This window comes from Psammomys obesus, unplaced genomic scaffold, assembly GCF_907164565.1.
Source record: "Psammomys obesus unplaced genomic scaffold, mPsaObe1.curated_primary_1811, whole genome shotgun sequence".
Taxonomy (NCBI): domain Eukaryota; kingdom Metazoa; phylum Chordata; class Mammalia; order Rodentia; family Muridae; genus Psammomys; species Psammomys obesus.
In genome coordinates, this window is record NW_026596034.1 from 34620385 (window position 1) to 34641548 (window position 21164).

At 53.0% G+C, this 21164-nt stretch overlaps 1 protein-coding gene across 1 annotated transcript; it reads right to left on the reverse strand.

The window, feature by feature from the left end:
- Window positions 1–1503: 1503 nt before the first annotated feature.
- On the reverse strand, window positions 1504–19826 carry Slc38a8 (solute carrier family 38 member 8). The gene is made up of 10 exons (XM_055621453.1): window positions 19638–19826; window positions 18422–18620; window positions 15878–16010; window positions 13608–13709; window positions 11576–11633; window positions 8031–8145; window positions 6852–6999; window positions 6345–6553; window positions 4512–4563; window positions 1504–2683 (listed from the first exon to the last, which is right to left on the reverse strand). Exons 1-10 carry the CDS (start codon window positions 19824–19826, stop codon window positions 2590–2592), a joined length of 1299 nt encoding a protein of 432 aa, XP_055477428.1. The 3' UTR covers window positions 1504–2589.
- Window positions 19827–21164: the final 1338 nt, after the last annotated feature.

The window sequence follows — 21164 nt, forward strand, 5'->3', positions numbered from 1 at the left end:
CTGTGGGCTGAACACACTGAACCACGTCAGTATGCCTCCCAAGGGATGAGTCTTAAAGTGTATGAACTCTCTCAACTTTACAACTCCAAGCCTTCAAACACATGGGGGAAAACACAAAGCCACAGACAGTTACACCAACCTCATGAGGTCCCAGACATAGTACGTGGCACAGGCAGGAAGGGTCTGGCACAGAGATGCTGTACCAGGAAGCACTTGCGCCCAGGGAACAGCCAGGTCCCCACCCTTACCTTCCCCCAGCAGGGGTGGCTCCCCCAACCCAGCATATATAAACAAGAATATGCTGAAGGCTACACTGAAGAGTTGATGACGATTTCAAGATAGCCCAGAGGGCTGGAGAAATGGCTCAGTGGTTAAGAGCATTGTCTGCTCTTCCAGAGGTCCTGAGTTCAATTCCCAGCAACCACACGGTGGCTCACAACTACCTATACTGGGATCTGATGCCCTCTTCTGGCATCAGATGTACATGCAGCTACAGCACTCATACACATAAAACAAACAAACAAATCTTTAAAAAAGAGCAAACGGGACAAAGGGAAGTACAAAATGTGCAGTCTGGGGAGAAAAAGAACACTAGGAAATTCAACGTTGGAATCGTGATTAGTGCTGAAAGAGAGGAGGGATGAGACGCCCTCAGGGTGAGGCGCCACCCAGATAACCCTGCAGTTTGTAAGAAGAAAAGGCCTGAGGGGTTCTCTGCATCTAAAAATCATCAATAAATCAAACAAATATTATTATGCAAATATAATTCACAGAAGCCGGCAGGCTCCATCCCAAGCAAGCAGTTGAACTCAGCAGCATCCGCTGTGTGGTTCTGGCTTTAGCCTCATGAAGGATACAGGAGTAAATAAGTGGGTTGTGGATTATTCTTGGTGAAAAGGATGCTGAAACCAGATGTGTGGCAGGGGAGTTTCTGCACCGAAACCCTGAGAGGCCACTGCATGAAGCTGTGAAGGTGAAGCCTGCATTGTGTTGGAGACCCCAAGATGTTGGCGGTGCCAGGGCCATGGCTGTCTGCCAGGGAAAGCTGCCTACAGGGGGTGGAACCAGCCTGAGACACAGCTGTGACAGTTGGCAAAGCTGGAAGGATAGAGCCACCTAGCCCTTTGACATCACACATGAAGTTACAGGATTCAGAGTTTGCCCTGCTGGTTTCCAGTCTTTCTCTGGTCCAGTTTCTCTTCACACTGTGCCCCTTTTCCTCCCTTTTAGAATGTATGTTCTATGTTATCATGTTGGAAGTACATACACAAGAGATTGTCTTGAGTCTCAGAAGAAACTCTGAATTTTAAACTGCTGAGACTATTAAAAAAAAAAAAGATAGAGGTGGGAGAGGTTGCCTGGAAGTACTGACATGAGGAAACCAGGGGATTCAAGGCGCTTGAATGCATTTGCAGTCCAAGGCTCATTTTTATTGCTGCTCCACTGCTAACAGAATTAGGGGCTTACCATCACAGAGACACCTTCTTCACAGCCCAGCATGTTCAAGGTTATATGAACCACAACCATGTTGTTTGTCTTCAGAAAAAATGTCTAAGGTATGAGAATATTGTTTACTATTTTCTAGAAACTGAGGAAGGTCACACAAGTATCCCTGTGTTCCTCCCCACATTTGTTGGCATTCCAAGTCTACTTCCCGAGAAACAGCAACATCGGACATTCTCATGCTTGCGTCACAAATTCATTATATCCTCACATAACCTTAAGTCAAAGCCCAACCACGGGGACATTTGAATGCATTTTGCATTATGACATTGCTCCAAGCCTTTGGGACCAGGGACTGGAATATGGTGGTTTGGATGCAAATGGCCCCCACAGGCTCATATGTTTGAATGCTTGGTCTCCACTGTTGGGGAAGGATTAGGAGGTGTGGTCTCATAAGGGGAGGAGGTGTGTCACTGGTCAAAAGTTCACACCACTCCCAGTGTGCCCTCTCTGCCTTGGGCTTGCAGATAAGGGTGCAAGCTCTCAGCCACTGCTATAGCACCATGCTTGCCCGCCAGCTGCCATGCCATGGTCATGGACTCACCTTCTGAAACTGTAGACTACCAGTGAACTTGTCTATAAGTTCAGCAACAGAACAATTACTAAGACACACATCTTCAGTAACTAAGAGGAGAAATAGCCAGAGCAGACAAGTGCCAACAAACTGGAGACAGACCCAGACTGGGTAACTGGCATCCTGCTTGGGAAAGGGAACCTTGAACAGAGACATATAGGGCAGGATTTGACCCTGTGACTATGAACAGAGACTAGAGTGATACATCTACAAGCCAGGGTCACCAAGGACCTCCTACAACCACCAGAGGAGGACAGTGGAGGAGCGTTCCAGAGCCTTCTGAGGCAGCGCGGCCCTCCACACTCTGGCTCATACTCTGCCTTTCAGCAGCAGAGCTTCCACTGTCCTGAGTCACCAGCTGGAGGTAACTTGTCACAGCAGTCCTTCCTCACTAGGGCCCCGGGAGCCGCAGGAGGAGCAGCGCTCAGAAGGCGGCCAGCAGGTAGGACAGCACCTTTGTGATGGTGAGAACCCACAGGAGTGCAGGAGTGACGGGTCAGCCCAGAGGCCTCTCAGAGCAGCTCCACCACGGCCACAGCTGTGCTCTGCCCAAAGATGAAGGTACCCACCAGCACGGAGAGGGTGCCCCAGGCCTCCAGGCAGCACCTACAAAGCAACGTATCTGGTTGTGTGGCTGGCAGTGTGCAGTGCCAGGCAGCGCTGGCAGACCAGGAGTGTCGTTGAGTTAGACAGACAAAATTCTCTGTGCTGGATGGCTTTACATCAAATTGACACAGGCTAAAATCATCTGAGAGGAGGGCAAGTGAGAAAAAAGCCTCCAGAGGACCAGGCTGCAGGCAAGCATGTTGGACATATTCTGAATTGGTGATTGATGTGGGACATTCCTTTCTCTTTTATCAGAGAGACAGCAGGAAATAAAGTCTCTTGGTGCAATGCCTCATCCCTCCTCTATACTTTATTGAAGAAAAGAAATGGGCTGCTCTTCCAGAGGTCCTGAGTTCAATTCCCAGCAACCACATGGTGGCTCACAACCATCTATAATGAGATCTGATGCCCTCTGCTGGCATGCAGACAGAACACTGTATGTGTAATAAATAAATAAAATAAAAATAAAAATAAAGAAATGGGATCAAGGGAGGCGCAACCTTAAACCGCTTTCCTCACAGCATCTACAGCCCATAAGTGAGGGAGAAGCCCAAAGCCCTGAGCCACACACAGGCAAGAAGACAGTTATGGCGCAGAACCGGAGGAGAGTGGGGCAACCAGGCCAGCCAGCCACTGAGAAAGAGAACCTCTACTTAGGAAATGTCTCCATAGATCCACATGGCTCTAGGCAAGCCTACAGAGCATTTCCTTAACTGGTGATCACTAACTGGACCAGCAAATGGCAGGGCTTCCAGATCACTGCAGCCTTCACAGGGACTAGAAGCAACTGTCACCAGAGGGGGACATCCCTGGCTGAACAGCATTAGCACCCCCAAAGCCCACAGGACTTAATGTCACTTGCTGACGACAGGGAAGGACAGAGGGCAGGTTCAGAAAATCATCTTGAAAGCCCATGAATGATCCGTGGTGAGCTTGGCCGTGACAAGGACCAAGGGGTCCGAGCCATACCTGCTCCCCTGAAAAAATGGGTCTCGGGCTCACCAGGGCTGAAAGATGGGGACTTTACACAGGCCTGGAGCAGGCACCCATATCCATGGCCTCTGCAAGCCATGGGCGTCTGAAATGGACTGAGAGGCAGGACACATTGCATGCTTACATGGGACGAGGGCCCTATCCAGAACAGGGTCTGCAGGTAAGTGTCTTCCTAAGGGGAGCGTGATAAAGGTTTGCCACCCACGAAGCAGCCTGCCTTCAGCCCATCTGAGGCCTGCCTCCAGAGCTCCCAGCGCGCATTTGTGCCACTAATGCCCGCCCGGCCATGGTCATTCTCTGCAGACAGCTAGCCCTGCACCCTTCTAGCTACTTCAGTTTATTTCCACAGCTGTGCAGGGCATTCAAGGGGGTGGGTAAGCGAGGAGCCTTGGATTCCAGGGTCTGGGCTGGGGCTGGCCCTGTTCCCACAGCCTCCCGAGCCACACACAACCGAGAAGTATAGGAGGGGGTCTAGATTAAAGCAGCCCCCAACCCCGGCAAAATCTGCTACCATGATGACACAGCAGGTGAGCCCAAGTCCTGTCAACCACTCAGGCCCAGCCCCTGCCCTGCTCCTACCCTGAGCCACGCTTCAAAGGAGATATAGCATGGGCCACTGGAAGAAAGCGGGCATACTCCACGCAGACAGGAAGTCCCAGTCACAGAGCCTGGAAGCTAACATGCATACATGGGTGAAGGCTGGCTGGAGACCTGTGCTGTTCTTATACAGGCCACACCCACCACCTATAGTTTCCTAGGCCCAGAAGAACACATCATTTGAGCTCCCAGCTCCTCAGTACACCTTAGGCATCAGCTTTATCTTGGGGACACTCACTTGACTCTTGGGCCTATGGGCTCCGTGTCCACAGCACAGATGAGGCACAAACCTGTAAAGGAGACAGGAGGTCACCTTGGCTCTCCCTCACTGAAATGGAGGTACAGAGAGCTGCCAAAGCCCCACAGTCCTCAGGTGGTCAATGGAAAAGTGGCACATCGGGACTGGTAGTCTGACCCAGTGGTTAGGGGGCCAGTTTGAAGTTAGTGAGGCTGGTGAGGTCTCCAGCTAAGGGCCCCTAAAATGACTCAGCTGAACAGCATGGCTGGCATATGGTTGGCACAGTGGGCTATCTAGACTAGCTGAAATGGCAAGCTCCAGGTCTAACAAGTACATAAGCTCAAGACACCCGATGTCAATCTTGGGCCTCTCTACCTGCATGCACACATACATGCATGTACACACACACACACACACACACACACACACACACATTAAATGAAGGGAGCATGTGAGTGACACAGGCAGATTCCTGGCAGTATGGCCTCCTTGGTGAGTTCTAGGCTAATGAGAGACCCTGTCTGTGTACCTAAGGAACAATATCTCAGATTGTCTGCTGCCTCCCACCCCTCCTCCTATATGTATGTATTATAGCTGGCCTGTACTTTAGCTACAGAGCTCTGGCCTGGCACGCATGAGTCCTGGGTCCCACCTCCAGCATCCCATTAAGTTCTGTTCAGCTTCAAAGCCTGCCAGTTCTGCCTGGAGCTCCCACGGAAATGCTCCCACACTGACCCTCCCCAGGTGGTTGGCTTGGGCACAGGCAAGAGCTGGAACTTTGAAAAGGCGCGGGGCCTGGGCCAGAATTGAAAGAGGCCGCCTCAGACCAAGCAGTTGAAAGAGACAGGCACCGTGAAACTCGTCAAGTTGTACCCAAAACCAGAGTGAACAGTGACGCTCTCTCCCCTGGCTTCTACCCACTTATAGAGGCGCTATCAGCCCCAGAGACAACCTGGGTCGGCCATGGTTGGTGCTATCAGTTTCAGGGCCAACATCTGGCCATGGCTCTACATCGGGTCATGGTCCCTCAACTTCAATATTTGCCTAATACTGCTCTTTCCATAGCAGGATTGCCAAGTCTACACACGGAAGCACCGCTGTGTGCTATGTACTGCTCTGTGCCTGGGCCCCTATTGTGCCTGGAAGCCGCTCTGAAGCCTTTCTACAGTCTCACCCCTGCTGGGCTCCCCATCTGGAAAACACACCTGCTGTGTCCCCCAGAACTTAGCATCTCGCCTCATGTACACCGGGAAAGCTTCCTCAGAAACTTCACTGCAGGACACAGTACCTGCCTCCAGGTCTGGGCCAGTGCCAAGAAGACTGGCACTCTTTTGGGCTGTGAGCCTTGTGAGTTGCACACAGATGGTATTTAGAAATGACCAACCACCCACACAGTGGGAGGCACAGGCAGTGGACCTGGTAGCCTTTCCACTCTGTCACAGGCCAGGTGTGCCCTGGGTCCTGGGCCTCTGTCTTCCCATTTGTGGGATGGAATGACAACACATCCATCTAGGGCTGCTGAGCCATTTACCCAGGAAGAGTCTGGAAAGCCTGACCCACGCCGGGCTGAGTAAGCGAGGCCCTCATCCCCCCTCCAGATCCTATAGACCAGTGCTTCTCAACCTTCCTAATGCTGCGACCCTTTAATACACTTCCTCATGCTGTGGTGACCCCCAACCATGCAACTATTTCTGTTGACACTTCCCAACTGTAATTTCTCTACCGTCGTCAATTGTAAGGTAAATATTTTTGGAGACAGAGGGTTGGTGAAGGGGTCGTGACCCACAGGTTGAGAATAGCTTCTGTAGACCAAGGCTATATGCAGACACTCACCCGGGAAGATGAAGATGAAGAAGGAGCTGATGCCACCGATAATGCTAATGATCTCGCTGAGGTCCGGGAGGAACAGAGCCATGGCTAGTGTCACTGACACCCATAGAAAGGTCAGAGGTAGCCGAACCCATGGCCCTGAGGGGTCCGCCAGCACTGGGGGGCCCCATGTGGCCCAGTAGCTCTTTTTCCAAAAGTCCTGCATTACAGACCTGCGGATGCATGGATGTCAGTGCTCAGCCAGCGCCTATGGCCGCTGATTTCTCGGCCTCTGTGACCTTTACACCTGGCAAGTCTGCTCCTCGCCCAGCTGTGTGTTCCCCAGGGCACCTCTTAGCCCTGCAGGGTGAGAAGTCAAGGTTCCTGGTCCAGTTCTGATGCTTACTCTCTGTACTCGTGGACCCCGCTCTGTCCATCAGAGGTGGCCTCGGCCCCACAGTGCACGCTTACCCCTCCCCCACCATAGATAGAGAACACAAGCAGTGGTTGCACTGAGCCGAACAGACTCACCTCCCCAGAAACAGCACAATGGGGTAGACGGTCACGATGGAGACGGCGAAGAGAACACGTGCTACAACGATGGCCGTGTCATTGCCCGGGTAGGACATCAAGACGTCGGCAGAAACTTCCGTCCCGAAGGTCAGGAAGCCATAGACCCCTGCAGGTGGGGAAGAAGGGGGCAAGCATCTGCAGTGAGAATATCCCTCACAAATACATTTCCCTGCAAGAGGGGTTCCCTTTGGTATGGTTGGGAGGCTCTGGAAGGGCTCCTTGTTCTGCAGTCTAAACTCTCCTGCAGATTGATTGGTTGCTCACGGCTGGGGCCAGGGCTTAGATGATGGCCAGTGACTAAAAGCACCCAGAGCCTTGGAAAATAGACACACACACGTGCTGTGTCCCCCTGCTCTGGGCAACAGCAGCCAAGGAAGCTGCTGGTAGCACAGACTTCTTCCAGATGGGAGAGCTAAGGCCGAGACCATCCCTGATCCCTCACGGCCACACAGCTCACAGGAGAGGAGAGCTAGCTCCTTCCCACAGGACTACACAACTTCTTGCCACCCTGGTCCCTTGGCCTGGCCTGGGACGTTACCTCTGGCTTAAACACACAGCTATCTCTTGGAGCCTAACTAGGTGATCCTGTGATTCTACTAACCCCAACACTAGGGACACTGGAGGAGATAATACCGTCGCAGCCTTCAGAGCCTGGGGCTGCAGAGTGACAGATCCGCTGTCTGCAGCAAAGGTCCCTGGCCAGTCCCTCAGGTGACAGTATGAGTCCAAGGCTGCACAGCAGATTCACTGTGGCTTAAAGCCTTCCCAGTCAGAGGCTCCAGCAGATGAGAGCAGGAAGGGCCACCAGACAGTAGCCACTCAAAGTCACCCGTATGAGGCCCAGCCTGTATATGTACATGCTGTGACCTCGGGCCTCTCATGGCCACTCTGAGATACAACCACACCCCAGACTAGCAGGGGAGGCACCACAAGTGAGCACAGGGCCTTTGGGGCCATTCAGAATGTAGTTCGGGTCTCAGCTTTGCTTATCTAACTGTGGGACTGTGGAACCCCTCGAAGCCTCAGTTTCCCTATCTGTAGCCATCCCACCTAGCTCTGGATGTCCTTCTAAGGAACCTTGTCTTTACCCCTTTCCATGGCCACTCCCTCCCCTCTAGGGAACCCCTCAGGCCCTACCTGTCAGGGAGTAGACCAGGCAGCAGGCCAGCAAGGACAACACAGAGACCAGGGCCCAGTGCGAGAGGCTCTGGTTCTGCATGCTGCAGTAGATGGACACGGCGGCCTCGTGGCACTGGAAGACAGAACCTGCAGCTCAGAGCCTCCAGGGATGGCTGGAGAGGTCCTGCACCCTGATGTGGGGAAGCACCTGGACATTTGTCCACCGGCAAATGTCAGGACACCCGGCAGCTCTCAGGAGTGACCTTGACTCCCGCCTCAGCGTCCAGTGGTCTAAAGGTCCCAAGGATGCTGTCTGCACACGGGGAGGGGATAGTTCCTGCCATGAGGGCTGTCCCGTGTTTCAGAGAAGAGCTTCGAGCAGCATTCCCTGCCTAGACTGCTGGACTCCCATGTATGTTTAAAACTCCAAATATCCCCAGAGGCCATCAGGCGCTTCTGGGGCACCATCAAGCAGCTGGGACCCCACATGTGTAGTAACTCTGGACAACAGTTCAGGTGGAGTGGATGCTACCGATGAAGAAGGTAGGTGTTGGAGACCCTCTGGGGAGGTCATGGGGGAACACCCACACTTACGATTTACACTTAAAAAAAAAGAAGAAGAAGAAGCAAATTCTGAGCCAACAAGACGGCTCAGCAGGTGAAGGAGCCTGCCACCAAGGTGTGACAAACTCAAGTCTGATGCCTTGAGTTTGACTCCTAGAGCCTGCGAGGTGGAAGGACAGAACTGACTCCTGCAAATTTCCCTTTGACCTCCACACATTCGCTGTCACATATGGGCACACATACGCAAACGAAACAAGCAAGTAAAAAAAAATTCTTAAGGTGATATGCTATATCATGGCGGCAATTCTCTGTGTAAGACATGTAATTTGGCTCGCCTCACCTGGGTTGCAGCCACAGCCATGGTAGCATACAAGCAGCGAGGGACCCTAAGGAGCCCACAGGGTAAGAGATGTTCATCAGGATGCAACCCTATTATCCACCACAGTCACACCCTTGCCCTCATCCTAAATACAGCTCTTTGTTCCCACTGGCCCCAGTTCCTGCTGTGAGTTTTCCCGGCCTGTCTGTTCAGCCTCTCTCTCACCATCCCCAGCTCAGAACCATGCTAGGTAACACATGCTGTCTCTTGACTCCACCGGTAGCTTAAGGCCAACAAAAGAGAGTCTGCAGCTCCACCATCCCTCCTTTAGCCTGTGCTTGGTTCCTAGTTGGTATGAGGTGGAGGAGCCACAGTGCTCCCAGGAACCCTGGAGCACAGGGCCAGTGGTGAGGCACATAGGCCTTACTCTTCCTGGCCCAACCCACAGACCCCACCGACACACTAACCGTAGCCCACACACCTGGGGCAGTGGTATACCCTCACAGTCTGCCCTGGGCTTCTCTGATGGTCAGGAGGCCCTAGGCTAGTGGCAAGCTCAGGCAGGCAGTGGCGACTATGCCAGACCCTTGGATCTCAGGGTAAGCCCTCCCTTCTCTGTCCAGCAGCACTTTGTGTGTGCCCTGCGTACCTGTCAGGACAGTGAAAGGATCCTGCAGGGCCTCTTACAGCCCCCTGTGGCTCCTGAAGGGACATGAGCATCTTGCCCTGTCACGGGTTCTGCTTTGGGGAACCATAGGCAATGCCACATTTGGGGAACCCAGAGCCTCTCAGCTGTGAAGACAGCAATGCAGCCAAGCCTCCCCCACCACAGAGTGGAGCTGCTCGGGGCGCAGGCATATCCAGGAGCCTGCCTGCCGTATGCGCCTATTTGAAGACAGCACTGCAGTCAGGCACCCAGTCCTTAGTCAAGGCACAGCGGAGGGTTGACATGAGCCAAAAAGTGTGACAGCTTCAGTCCACACAACTGACTGTCACATGGCTTTAAAAAGGTGACACACACCTTCAAACACAGCACTCAAGAGGCAGAGGCAGGTAGATCTCTGAGGCCAGCCTGGTCTACAGAGTGAGCTCCAGGACAGCCAGGGCTACACAGAGAAACCCAGTGTTGAAAACCAAAACCAACCAAACAAACAAAAACAAACAAAAAAAAAAAGGAATGAGGTACCAGATGATACCCAAGGCCCAGCTGAAAGATGGACGCTTTATATAGGCCCACAGACCACCAACGGCAGGAAGATTTACAGACAGCAGAGCCATGGGAGAAAGGCCTGGGAGAAAGAGGAAGAGGAGGAGCAGGAGCCACTATTCAAGTTGCTAGTGGCCACAAGGTGCAGCTCTGAACATAGCCACATAGCCACAGAAGGGTAGTTGTATGAGGTGAACTGACCCTCAGCGAGTCTGCTTAAAACAAAACCAGGGGTGGCCAGGGTGGCTGGAGACACAGTCTACAGCTCCCTGCTCTCCTAGGCCCTTGGCTGATCCAGTGCAAGCTGGGATAGGGGGGTGCCCTATTTCTAAATGTGCTTGAGGAGAGTTGGTATTTGAATCCTGTCAGAAGTCCTGATAGCCATAAGCCTTGCTGGCTTTCCTTCCTTGCAGCCCAAGCTGCCAAGCTCCACCATCTCCATCTTCGTGAATCTCCTCAGACTCCTGACTCTCCAGATCCTTCATCCACCCCTGGCCTGAGCCTCACCCCCACTCCCATACTCACATCCTGTCCTTCCCATGCTCCCTAATCACAACAGCCCTGGAAACCCTGGAAACCACAGCTTGGTTGCTAGGAGAACTAAGGAGGGAGCTGAGGTCAAGATGAGGGCTGTGAGCATTCGGAAGTGGGCTGGCACAGGCGACTCCATGTTGACCACACCCAGGAAGACAACCCAGAGCAAAATCAGCCCCATGTTGCTTTCAAAATATCAGGTGAAAGAGTGTCTCACTAGCCACTCACAGAGCTTCGGAAGTGACAGTGAGGCAATTACAGGGCTGAGAAATGGCAGTGTTGTCAGAGCTTATCAAAAACAGTTCTGAAAGAAAATGGAAGCTGAAGAACAAAACTGGAGGGTCAGGGGAGGAGGCACAAGGCTACCCCACCAGATCCCTTTGGCTGTCTGTCACTCACTCACCCTCTGCTGGGACAGAGAATGGTGGCTTTGCTCTAGTAACTAACGTTCTACTGGCATTTCTGCCTATCTGGTCCCCAGTCCCGTCACTTGGCCTCCCGTCTTCTCCCTATACCCTCCAGGCAGTAAAACTTCAAGAGGTTTGATCTTTCTTCTGCAAGGCCGAGGGCAGAATCCACCCATTCTGCAAGCAGTATGTGGGTGGCTCTATCCCCAGGCCTGCTGGCAGTTCTATGATCACTCTTCAGAGAGGCATGTCCCAGGTGTCCACCCCTTCTCTGGATTCCACACCCCACCAACATGGTACTGCTGACAGTGGGGGTGGAGGGGAGAAACTCAGCGACAGCCCACATCCCCTCTAGGTGGCCCAGATGTCACAGCCAGCCTCTGGAAGACAGCCCTTAGCACAGCTGAGCACTGAGAGAACAAGCACTCAGACTTCTCCTGGGGGAGAAGGGGGTTGTGTGTGTGTGTGTGTGGGGGGGAGCTGTGCACTCCAGAGAGCTCAGAAGCCTGAAAATGTCACATTCTAAACCTACCTGAAAGCCAAAGCAGATGGTAGGGAAGACGATAAACACAGAGGTCCAGGGAGGCGGGCTGTGAATAGACAGGGACAGGTGTTCATTAAGGAGTTAGAAACAACCTTCAACCTGAGAGTATTTGTCTTAAATGAAGTCAGAGAAATGTGATGGAGGGTGTCTCTGCAAGATGTGTTTTGAACAGCTGAGTCTGTGCACATGCTCCGGGGCCAAAAGGAAGCTTGTTCAGTGCTGCACGTTCTAAATACATCTTTGTGGACATTTGGTGACATGACACTGCCTGTGTGGGTGGGGTTTGGGCAAGGCGGTGGCAAGACAGAAGCCCTATCTTCCCTCTAGAGGCTGCCCATCCCCAATGTTGTGGGGTGCTAGGGCACAGGCAACCACTGTCTAACACATTCCCCCCCAAATGCAATGTTGGTGGTCCCATGTCCATATCAGGCACAAGTCTCCCTCTCCCGGCTCCTATTAGTGGGCCACGTTTGCTTTGCCAAGCAGCTCTTCATGACAGTCTCTGACACCCACAGGAATACACAGCACAGAGTAGCATGAACAGCGGCCCCTGCGGTCAGCATTTTCAGCTGTGGAAGTTAACAGCCTCCAAGACATCCCTGCCCTGATAGTTTCCAAGAATGAGCAGTGTCTTGGGTCATGGAGGTGAGCCCAGTGTGCCGTAGGAGACCACAGGGCACAACCGAAACCCCTGCCCAGCTGTGATAGGGAAGCCATGACCAGACCACACTACCACATATCTGGCTTCAGAGGAGGAAGGGCCACTGTTGGAGGACTGTGAGAACCAGCTAAACGCAGGGAAAGTAAGAGGCTTTCCCAGAGACTCCAGAAGGAATGGACCCCACCCATGCCATGGTCTGATTGAACATGAGTGATCTCTGACCCCAGCACTTTGAGGGAAGACACATTCCTGGAGTTCTGAGGGAAACATTCCTGGATGTTTGGTTTATAGGGACTTGTCACAGCAGCCCCTTGAAAACCCACTTGTCTTAAAAACCCACCCAGGTTCTTTTAACTCCTCCAACTCCCGCTTCCATACCGCGGCTCCACAGACCAGCAGCAAAGACATCCGCACCTAGAGCCTCCCACACTGTCCTCCACACATCACCACAGCTCTGCTGCCCGTAGCTAGGCTCCCCCAAACTGCAGGCACACACAGCTGACCAGACAAGTGGACATCTAGCAAATGTCTCCAAGCCACTTCTACCATGCCCTGGCCCTCAGGCTTCTCTGTCTGAGACACACATCCTCTGACTCCTGTTTCCTTGCCACTTGTAGCCCCTGGCCAGGCCAACCGTATCATTGTGGGTCCCTGTACAGGATGGCCCCTGTTTCAATCATGACCGAAAATTCTAAGAGTGGAGACTACAGAGTTACATGCCCGTGGGCTGGCCCTGTACCAAGAAGCAGACGTCCACACACCCAGCATCTGACCACATCATATCACCTGCCTGGGATGGTCCCCTCTCTGGAATGCTCCCCTGCCTGGGAGGCTCCCCGACCAGAGGCATCAGGCCTGGGCTGGGACATCCTGCATGGCACCTGACTCCTACAGCCCACCTGGCAATCCTTTTCAGGAACGAGCCATGTTTCATCCCTGCTGTGCTCAGAACACCAAGGGTGCCCCAGTTCACCCACGGCAGAAAAAAAAAAAAAAAAAAGTCTTCATCATAGCTTTGAGTCCCTAAATGACACCCTACCTTACTTTCAGCCCTAGTCTTGGCTGCTCAACAGCCTCACTGTTCACTGTTCCCTAAGACTGGGCATCTGCCAGGTCCCACAGCCTCCACATGGAGGGTGTGTTTGATTTTGGCCCAGGAGCCCCAGGCTGCTGTGGCCTTTGGTGTCTTTTGTTGTTGTTTGTTTGTTTTCTGAAGGAGAAAGTTCCCTGGCTCTATCACACTTCAGAGACAGGAGGGATCTCACAGGAAAGAGCCAGGGTTCTGCAGCCCCAGAGGATCCCCTTTCAAACATCCTGTTCCCACCCAGGAAACAGGAAAAACTGTTTCCCCGGACTCACCTCTGCAGAGGACGAGGCTGGCGCACGAGGCCCTGAGGCTGTAGGTAGTACTGCACCGTGACGACCAGGGCAAGGTAGCAAGCAGCCAGGGTACCTAGGATGCTGGCGTACACAGGACAGAGTCAGAGATCCTGCACCAGAGACACACAGCCAGTACCTACAGGCGCATCCCAGCTCTGCCCTGGGATGCTGCTAGCGGAGCAAGGAAGCTCTCCTCCCGAACCACCATTCCCTCTCCATATGAGGAGCACCAGGGGGTGGCTGGGCAGTGCTGCCCGGGTCCAGAGGTCAGTATGGGTACCAGGTGGCCCAGCATCCTCGGGGAGAGCAACTGGGACACCTCTCCTCTCACCAGTAAGTGCCAGGCAGCTGCTGAAGTTTGACATCTAAGACAATACAGCCTCAGGCTTGGCCCCAGAGGAGGGGAAGAAGAGCCTGGTGTGGCTTTGAGGCCACAGGAGCCTTGTAGTCTGCAGGTGCAGAGGGACTGGGCTCTGAGGTCTTTGCTCCCAGGGTTACCAAGTACATTGCTAGTCACACACAAGGGAAAAGGCCAGCAATGAACTTGAACTTGGACCAAGTCTGTCTGTCATTAGCTTGGTTTTTCAACACCATCTTGAAAGCTTAAAGGTGGGGAAAAAAATTTCCATCTAACTGTCTAGCCGGTGAGGCTGTGCGTGTGGGAAGCCTGCCACGGTTAAATGACATGTGCTGTTACAGTGGCATTTTAGTCAGCTGAGGAGAACAGCAAAATGAAGGAATGTGCAGAAAAATGGATGGAACTGGAACATCTACTAAGGGAAGAGGCTCAGACCGACCCAGCCAGCCAAACTCTACTGTTCTCTCATGAGTCCCAGAAGCCTTAATGGAGAAGGCAGTGGTAGAACATATGAGATATTAAAATGTGTATGTGTGTGGGGGAGTGATACTGAGGTCAAAGGTTAAAGCATAAATGGGGGTAAGAGTGGAGGAAAGAAAAGCTATAGGGTGGGTCTAGCCAAAACCAAGGACATATGAAAAATCCTTATGGAAAAGACTACTCTGTAAGCTATTTTTTTTTTTTAATTCTTTTAAAAAGTAGCTTAAGTTAGATGTGCCTTTAATCTCAGCATTCAGGAGGAAGAAGAAGGTGGATCTCTGTGAGTTCAAAATCAGACAGAACTACATAGTAAGACCCTATCTCAAAAAAAAAAAAAAAAAGAAAGAAAGAAAGAAAAAAAAAAAGAAAGAAAAGAAAAAAAGAATAGCAGAGCCCTACATGAGTGAACAATACTGCTTCTGAAGACATGGGTTACGCAACAAAAATCTCAGTGCCCAGCATGGGATACCTCTGGTATGAGTTACTGGTCAGCAAGGTCACTCTGCCCATAAAAAACCACAGGCTGTTGCCACGAGTTTGGTTGTCCACCAGAGCTAGATAGCAAGACCCTATCTGAAGAGGCTATCCACTTCGGTCTCAGGACATAGAGAAATCAATCTCCAGCCGACTGGGACACTTCCTCCCTGATGACCAGCTTTCACCGCTTTCACGGTGGTGGTAGGTGCCATGCAGGCTGTTGCAGGAAGAAAGATGTCAATGGTCTTACCCAGCTCTGGGCACTGCATGCTACATGACCAACCTGCTGGGTGGTCATAGAATGACTGGTAGGGTAACCAGAAGCTATCTGACTGGACCTGAGGCCTGCTCCACAGGAGAGAATCCATGCCTGGTATTGTAAAACTGGTCCAAAGCCTGAGGCTTTGTCTATACCCATTGATTAGTCCTGCTCCCCAGCCTTGGTAACAGATGCTTCTTTTCTCAATGTGGTGGTCAATGCGCACATCCCTTCTTTCCTTCCTTCTTTTCTTCCCTCTTTCCTTCCTTCCTTCCTTCCTTCCTTCCTTCCTTCCTTCCTTCCTTCCTTCCTTCCTTTTTTCTTTTTCTTTTCAAGACAGGGTTTCCCTGTATAGCCCTGGATGTCCTGAGCTCACTCTATAGACCAGGCTGGCCTCAAACTCACGGAGATCTACTTGGCCTCTGTCTCCCAAGTGCTGGGATTAAAGGTGTGTGCCACCACGTCCAGCTATGATTATTGTTTTAAGACCTGCTGTTGGTATCTCTTGACTTATTTCTATTTTCTACTGTGGGATCAGAGAACCTGTAAAACTTCCAGTTTTCTTCTCAAACGGAAACAAACCTGCCCTTCCTTTATCTCTCCTGAAACAGTACTGCCCAAAGTTGGGCCCTGTCACACAGCTGCCCTGCCCAGAAACTGCCAAGGGCCCCATACCTGGTGTACTTCTGGAAGGCGATTTCCCTCAGTGCTGACAGGGGAAAGATGAGCAGCACGGAGATCAGGGGCAGGGTGAAGTGCTGGGCTGCGTACCAGGGCTGTGGGACGTCAGGCAGGAGGGAGTCACACACTGTCAGAGACGGGGATAGGAGTTAGGCCTGGAGCCCACGGTACCACAGGGCACAGACACACGGGCCGGTGGTTAAGTCATCCTGAGAGTGAAGGGATCGGAAATGGAATGGGACCCATCCCATGCCCTTGTGAAGGAAGAAACCCCATATTTCATGAAGTCACTCAACAAACATACAGTGAGCTTTCCTTCTCTGCCTTTGTGGTACTGAGAGCTGACCAAGGTTCCTTTGGCTTGGCTCAGAAGAAACCCAGTGGCTAGCTGAGGTCAAATAGGACCACTTCTGGAAAGAGTGAGCCCCTTGGTGCTTGCCACAGCTCAGCTGCTCAGTAACTGCCTGCTCCAAAGCTGGGTGGCTGAGGCCTGTGAATCATGCCCACATTGTAAATTGGAGGGTAAATGTTAGGGGAAGCTGGGCTGGCCCTTCTTTCCACCAAGGGGGGTTAGGATCCTTGGGGGCTGACCCTCAGCCTCTGTCTCTCCTCATGGGCCCTTCTGCTGGCTCAACTTTGACCATGGCAGCCAGGACCTTTCTAAGCCGGAAGCTGCCCAGCCTCCTAAAAGCCACATGGAGACCTGCCGTGAGATCTCTTGTGCCACACGCTGCAGGACAAAGCCACAGCGGACACACCTCACTTAAGAGCAAGGGACACAGACAACCTCTCAGTGAAAGAACCGTGGAAACCAGCCAGACGGCCAATGTTGTCTAAGAGGGAGGGCAGGTGGGGGAGGAAAGCAAGGGACCACTGGACAGAGGCGAGGCTGAGAGAGGGTCATGGCAGGGTGGCTGGCACTGTGTGAGTAAGCCCTTCTCAGAGCTCCTCAAAGGTAGCCTCCCATAGAAATAATTGCCTTGTGAGCACAGCTCCCCCAGCTGGCGAGGTGAGGAAGGGTCCCACAGCCAGCTCACCCTGCAGAGGTTAGAGTCACTCCCGTGCCACCAAGAGAAGGCAGGTGGTGAGAGGCACATTCAGATCTCAGGCGGGTTTTAGAACGCTACACTTCGCAGGGTGCAAACCCTGCAGGCACCAGTTACCTGCAGCCAGGAAACACCAGCCCTCACGTCAGTTACAACGCCACCTCCTTCACAATCCTGAACCGCCTAAACAGCCCACGAAGTCCTCCGCGCCGCTGGCGATGGGGTCTAACTCATACAGTGATTGTCCCTAAGCACTCAGGCTCTTTGTAGCACTCTTCTTTCCAAGCGTGCAGGATGTCAAGGGCAGATATACCCCAGTGATAGACCAGAAAGAGCTGCTCTCTCCCCTCTCAGTCCGAGGTCTGCGGTGGCTCATTTCTGGCCACAGGGCTCTATCCCTGAGACTCTGGCTTCTCCGCCCAGCCTGGATCTAAGGCATGGGAGGGGGTTCTCCTTGCCACTGCCAGTGTGTGACCATTTCCTCACTGGGAGGGCTAGGTACTCCATCCTCCATATTCTTTGGCATCGGACAGTGTCAGAGGTTCTACAATCCCAAGCCGGGGGATGGGGGTGGAAGAGGTCCCTTCATGCAAGGGCAGGAAAGACACAAACTGCAACACAGTAGGCTGTAATCTAACCTTAGCAACATCTATATACCAATTAAGCCTAAAGATTTCTATTAAAAGTCCGAGGTTGTCGAGATAATTAAAAAGAAAAAAATGCACACGACTCAGCCATATGCTGTCTATGAGGAATGTATTGACAATCGCCAAGCCGTGGCAGGCTTCAGGGATGAATGGTTGCGATAGCCATGGACGCTGATGGGCAGGAAGCTGGTGAGTCTATTCACAGAGAGGGAGGCTTCATGCCAGAGATAAAGCAGAATATTTCATATTAATAAAGGATGTGCCTAATCATGGAGCTTCAAAAGCGGTGGAGCGGAGGAGGCTGGAATTAAAGGGTGAAGCAGCAAGGCCGGAAGTCACAGCTGGAGGCGTCAACACCCAGTTCTTAGATCACAGTAGCTTCACCAGGACATTTAAAAACTCAGAAAAGATGGACTGGGGCTGGAGCCAAGTGAACAGAGCCCACACCTGGTGCAAACAGAAGGTGGGAAAGTGAGCCAGGCGCAGACAGCCTAGAGAAGAAGCCTCAGTAGAGGACCAGAGGCCGTGATCATGCGTGTTTTTGTGGTGCCCAAAGGAAAGGTGCTGCCGGGACGCTCTCAGGAGGTTCCTTTCTGCGGTTGGCTTAGTTTTGCCATCTGTGAAAGGGGCTGTCTCCATGAGCCATTGCACCTTCAGCCTTTGTCCCTCTCAAGCCCTCAGGACTGCTCCCTTCCTATCTGTGTTGGGTCCTCAGACAAGCCCTTGCCTCTACTGTCCCTCTTTAGGCCCATCAACTATCCACTGTCCTGCTCATCAACTGGGAGCCCAAGAGTCATGACAGGGCCTGTACCCTGGGTTAGCCCAATGCCAGGGAAGGGACTCACACTTCTCCAGCTGGTCCCCGATCACCCTGAGGAAGGCCACGGAGATCATGAGCAGGTTGGTCAGGAAGCAGGCCTCACACAGCTTCCCCATGGCAGCTCCACACAGCTCACGGACCACACCCTGGTAGGTGGTCTGGCCACTGACAGAGGCTGCATACCCCAGGACGACCAGTCCGCTGACCAGGAAGACCAGAGAGACCTACAGAGGGGATGATGGTGGGCCTGCACATTCGAGGCATCACTCACAGGCCACCTGGCCCAAGTGTGCCCTCCATAAAGCCTCTGCAAAGAGCTGCGCAAGGCTTAGGTTTCTGGCAGAGCCCTGCCCAAGAGCTTCAGGAGGGAGGTGGGTGCCCACAGCCGCTCTGAGGCCGGGAATAGGACAGCTTTGCCCTGCGGGACAGATGAAACCTCACAAAGCCTGTGTTGTGGAAAGCAGGTTCTCTGACCCTGCCGTTTGACCTGTGAAATGATGACGGTCCCATTCACCCAACCAACTCTCAGGGGTGCTGGGGCCTGATGCATTTAGGTGCAGCCTCAGGATGAGTGCTGTGTGGAAAGGGTGGGGTTTGTGGTTTCTATGTGGCAGTAGGGGCTCTTACTGCCTTCCAGGGCTCTCCCCATCATTTATAGTGAACAATTTTCACACATACGTGATTTAGAATACTGCCCCAAACCCACACTCCACCCCAGATCCCACAAACAGGCTCCTGTCTGCACTGCCCAGACACACTGCAGTCATCTCAGTCCGCTGCAGGGCTGCAGGCATGGCTGCAACTTCCCAAGATGCTCTGTGTGCTCACTGTTGAGAGCTCAGTGTCCGGTCCACCCCTCCCTCATGGGCTAAACTCACCTGGAAGCACCTGTGCGGGCCCAGAATGTGCAAGCTGAGCCCCTCAGCACACAGCCCCACCCCACCCCTGGACAGTCCCGCATCCCGGATTGTTCTGGTCCTGTGGCTGGTGCCTTTTTCCTTCTAACACTTCGGGGAGAGACGGATCTCATCTTAACCCTAAGAGCCCATGGAGACTCGGTGGGACAATACTTTCACGTGACCCACTTGGAGTGGGACATGTCTCCCAGGCACAGAGGCTGGAGAACAAGATCCCAGCTACCACACACAAGACAGCCAGCTTTGCAGAAGCGATACTGAGGAGCCCACCCGGAAGAGGCAGAGCCATCTTCCACCTGCCCCGAGACAACCTCCGTGACTTACCAGTGCCACCAGGAAGGTGGGCACCATGCCTCCTGCCCTGTAGAAGGCCCAGGGGAAGTTGAGCAGGCCGGCGCCCAGGGCAGACTTCAGGAGAATGAACACGGCACCCAGCGAGGACAGAGTGGGACTGGGGGTGGCAGGGAGGGACTTCTCCAGAAGGCCTCTGCTCCCTCTACTCTGTCCTTCCATGGCTGGGGCAGCAGGGGGACAGAGAGAGAGGATTAGCATCAAATCTTCCTTTCTGATCCTTTAAATTCAAGGTCTCAAAGCCCGGTCAGCATGAGCCAAGGCAGTTATGGTACTCCTCACCCAGCCTCTTCTTAAGTTTCCTCTCCTCTTCCAAAGGGCGCCATGTTCATTCACCCCTGGCCCTCTAACGTACATTGCTTCTCTCTCCTGTACTCCCTCTAACCCCAAGGCGACCCTGACCTCATCCCTCTGTCTCCCTTTCATCTAAAGTCCCAGTTTCCTCTCCCGTAGATGCTTAAGCCCCAACTCCCACCCACAACTGCGCTTCCAAACTCAGCCCCATAGTGCCTGGAGCCCTGATCCTTACCAAACCCAGCAAGGTGCCCCACACTCCTGGCCCAGCAGATCCCAATTTAGTTTTCTTCTCTGTGCTTCAGCTGTATTGCTTCAGCCCCGAGGGGCGGGCGGAAGGAGAGTCTACCTCTGCAAGGATGGGCTCTTGAGCTATTCATTAGGGGGCCCTAAGGGCATGTTTCTGGTTACGGATCCAAGTCTGAGGGAAGAGAACAGACCAAGGCCACCCGCCCCAAGAGCTTGCAATTTTGGAGGCTTCTGGCCTGATGAGGCATGTCTTAATTCTTGTGGCGGGCAGAAGCCCCTCCTTGGGGTGTGGCTTTGTTAGGGGCTTGGGATCCATAAGGGCCAAGCGGAACCCACCGCTGCAGGCCTGGGGTCAGTTTCTTCAGAGCCCCTGTCCTCAGCAGCCCCTCTAAGCTGCTTGTCTTGGGGAGGGTCATGGAAGGCTATCACTACTTGCTGTCATTGGTTGGCAGTATGCCTCACTGAGGCCCTTCTGGGGAAGGGTCTCAGCATCCTGGGTAGGTCTTTTCACTCCCTGCCTCTCACACCACCAGTGCTGGGTGCTCCTCAAGCTAACCCTGTGCCCCAGGTGTACCTGGGGCCTTGTTGAAAGGCAGACTGATTGCCTCCATGTGCGGGAAAGCCCAAGGCTCTTGATTTCGAAAGCTCTAGGCAGGAGCCACACTGAGTAGAAGGCAGCCTTCGACGCTCTCTGAACTAACGTGCAGCTGCTAAGCTGGCAGATGACAAACCCCTGTGCTGGAAAACACATGTCAAGACCTCAAGATCATCAGGTGTGTGATCCCAACACTCAGGGAGGCAGAGGCAGGTGGAACTCTGCGAGTCTGAAGCCAGCCTGGTCTGCAAAGTGAGTCCAGGACAGCCAAGGCTACCCAGAGAAAACCTGTATCGAAAAACCAACCAACCAACCAACCAACCAACCAACCAACCAACCAACCAACCAACCAACCAACCAAC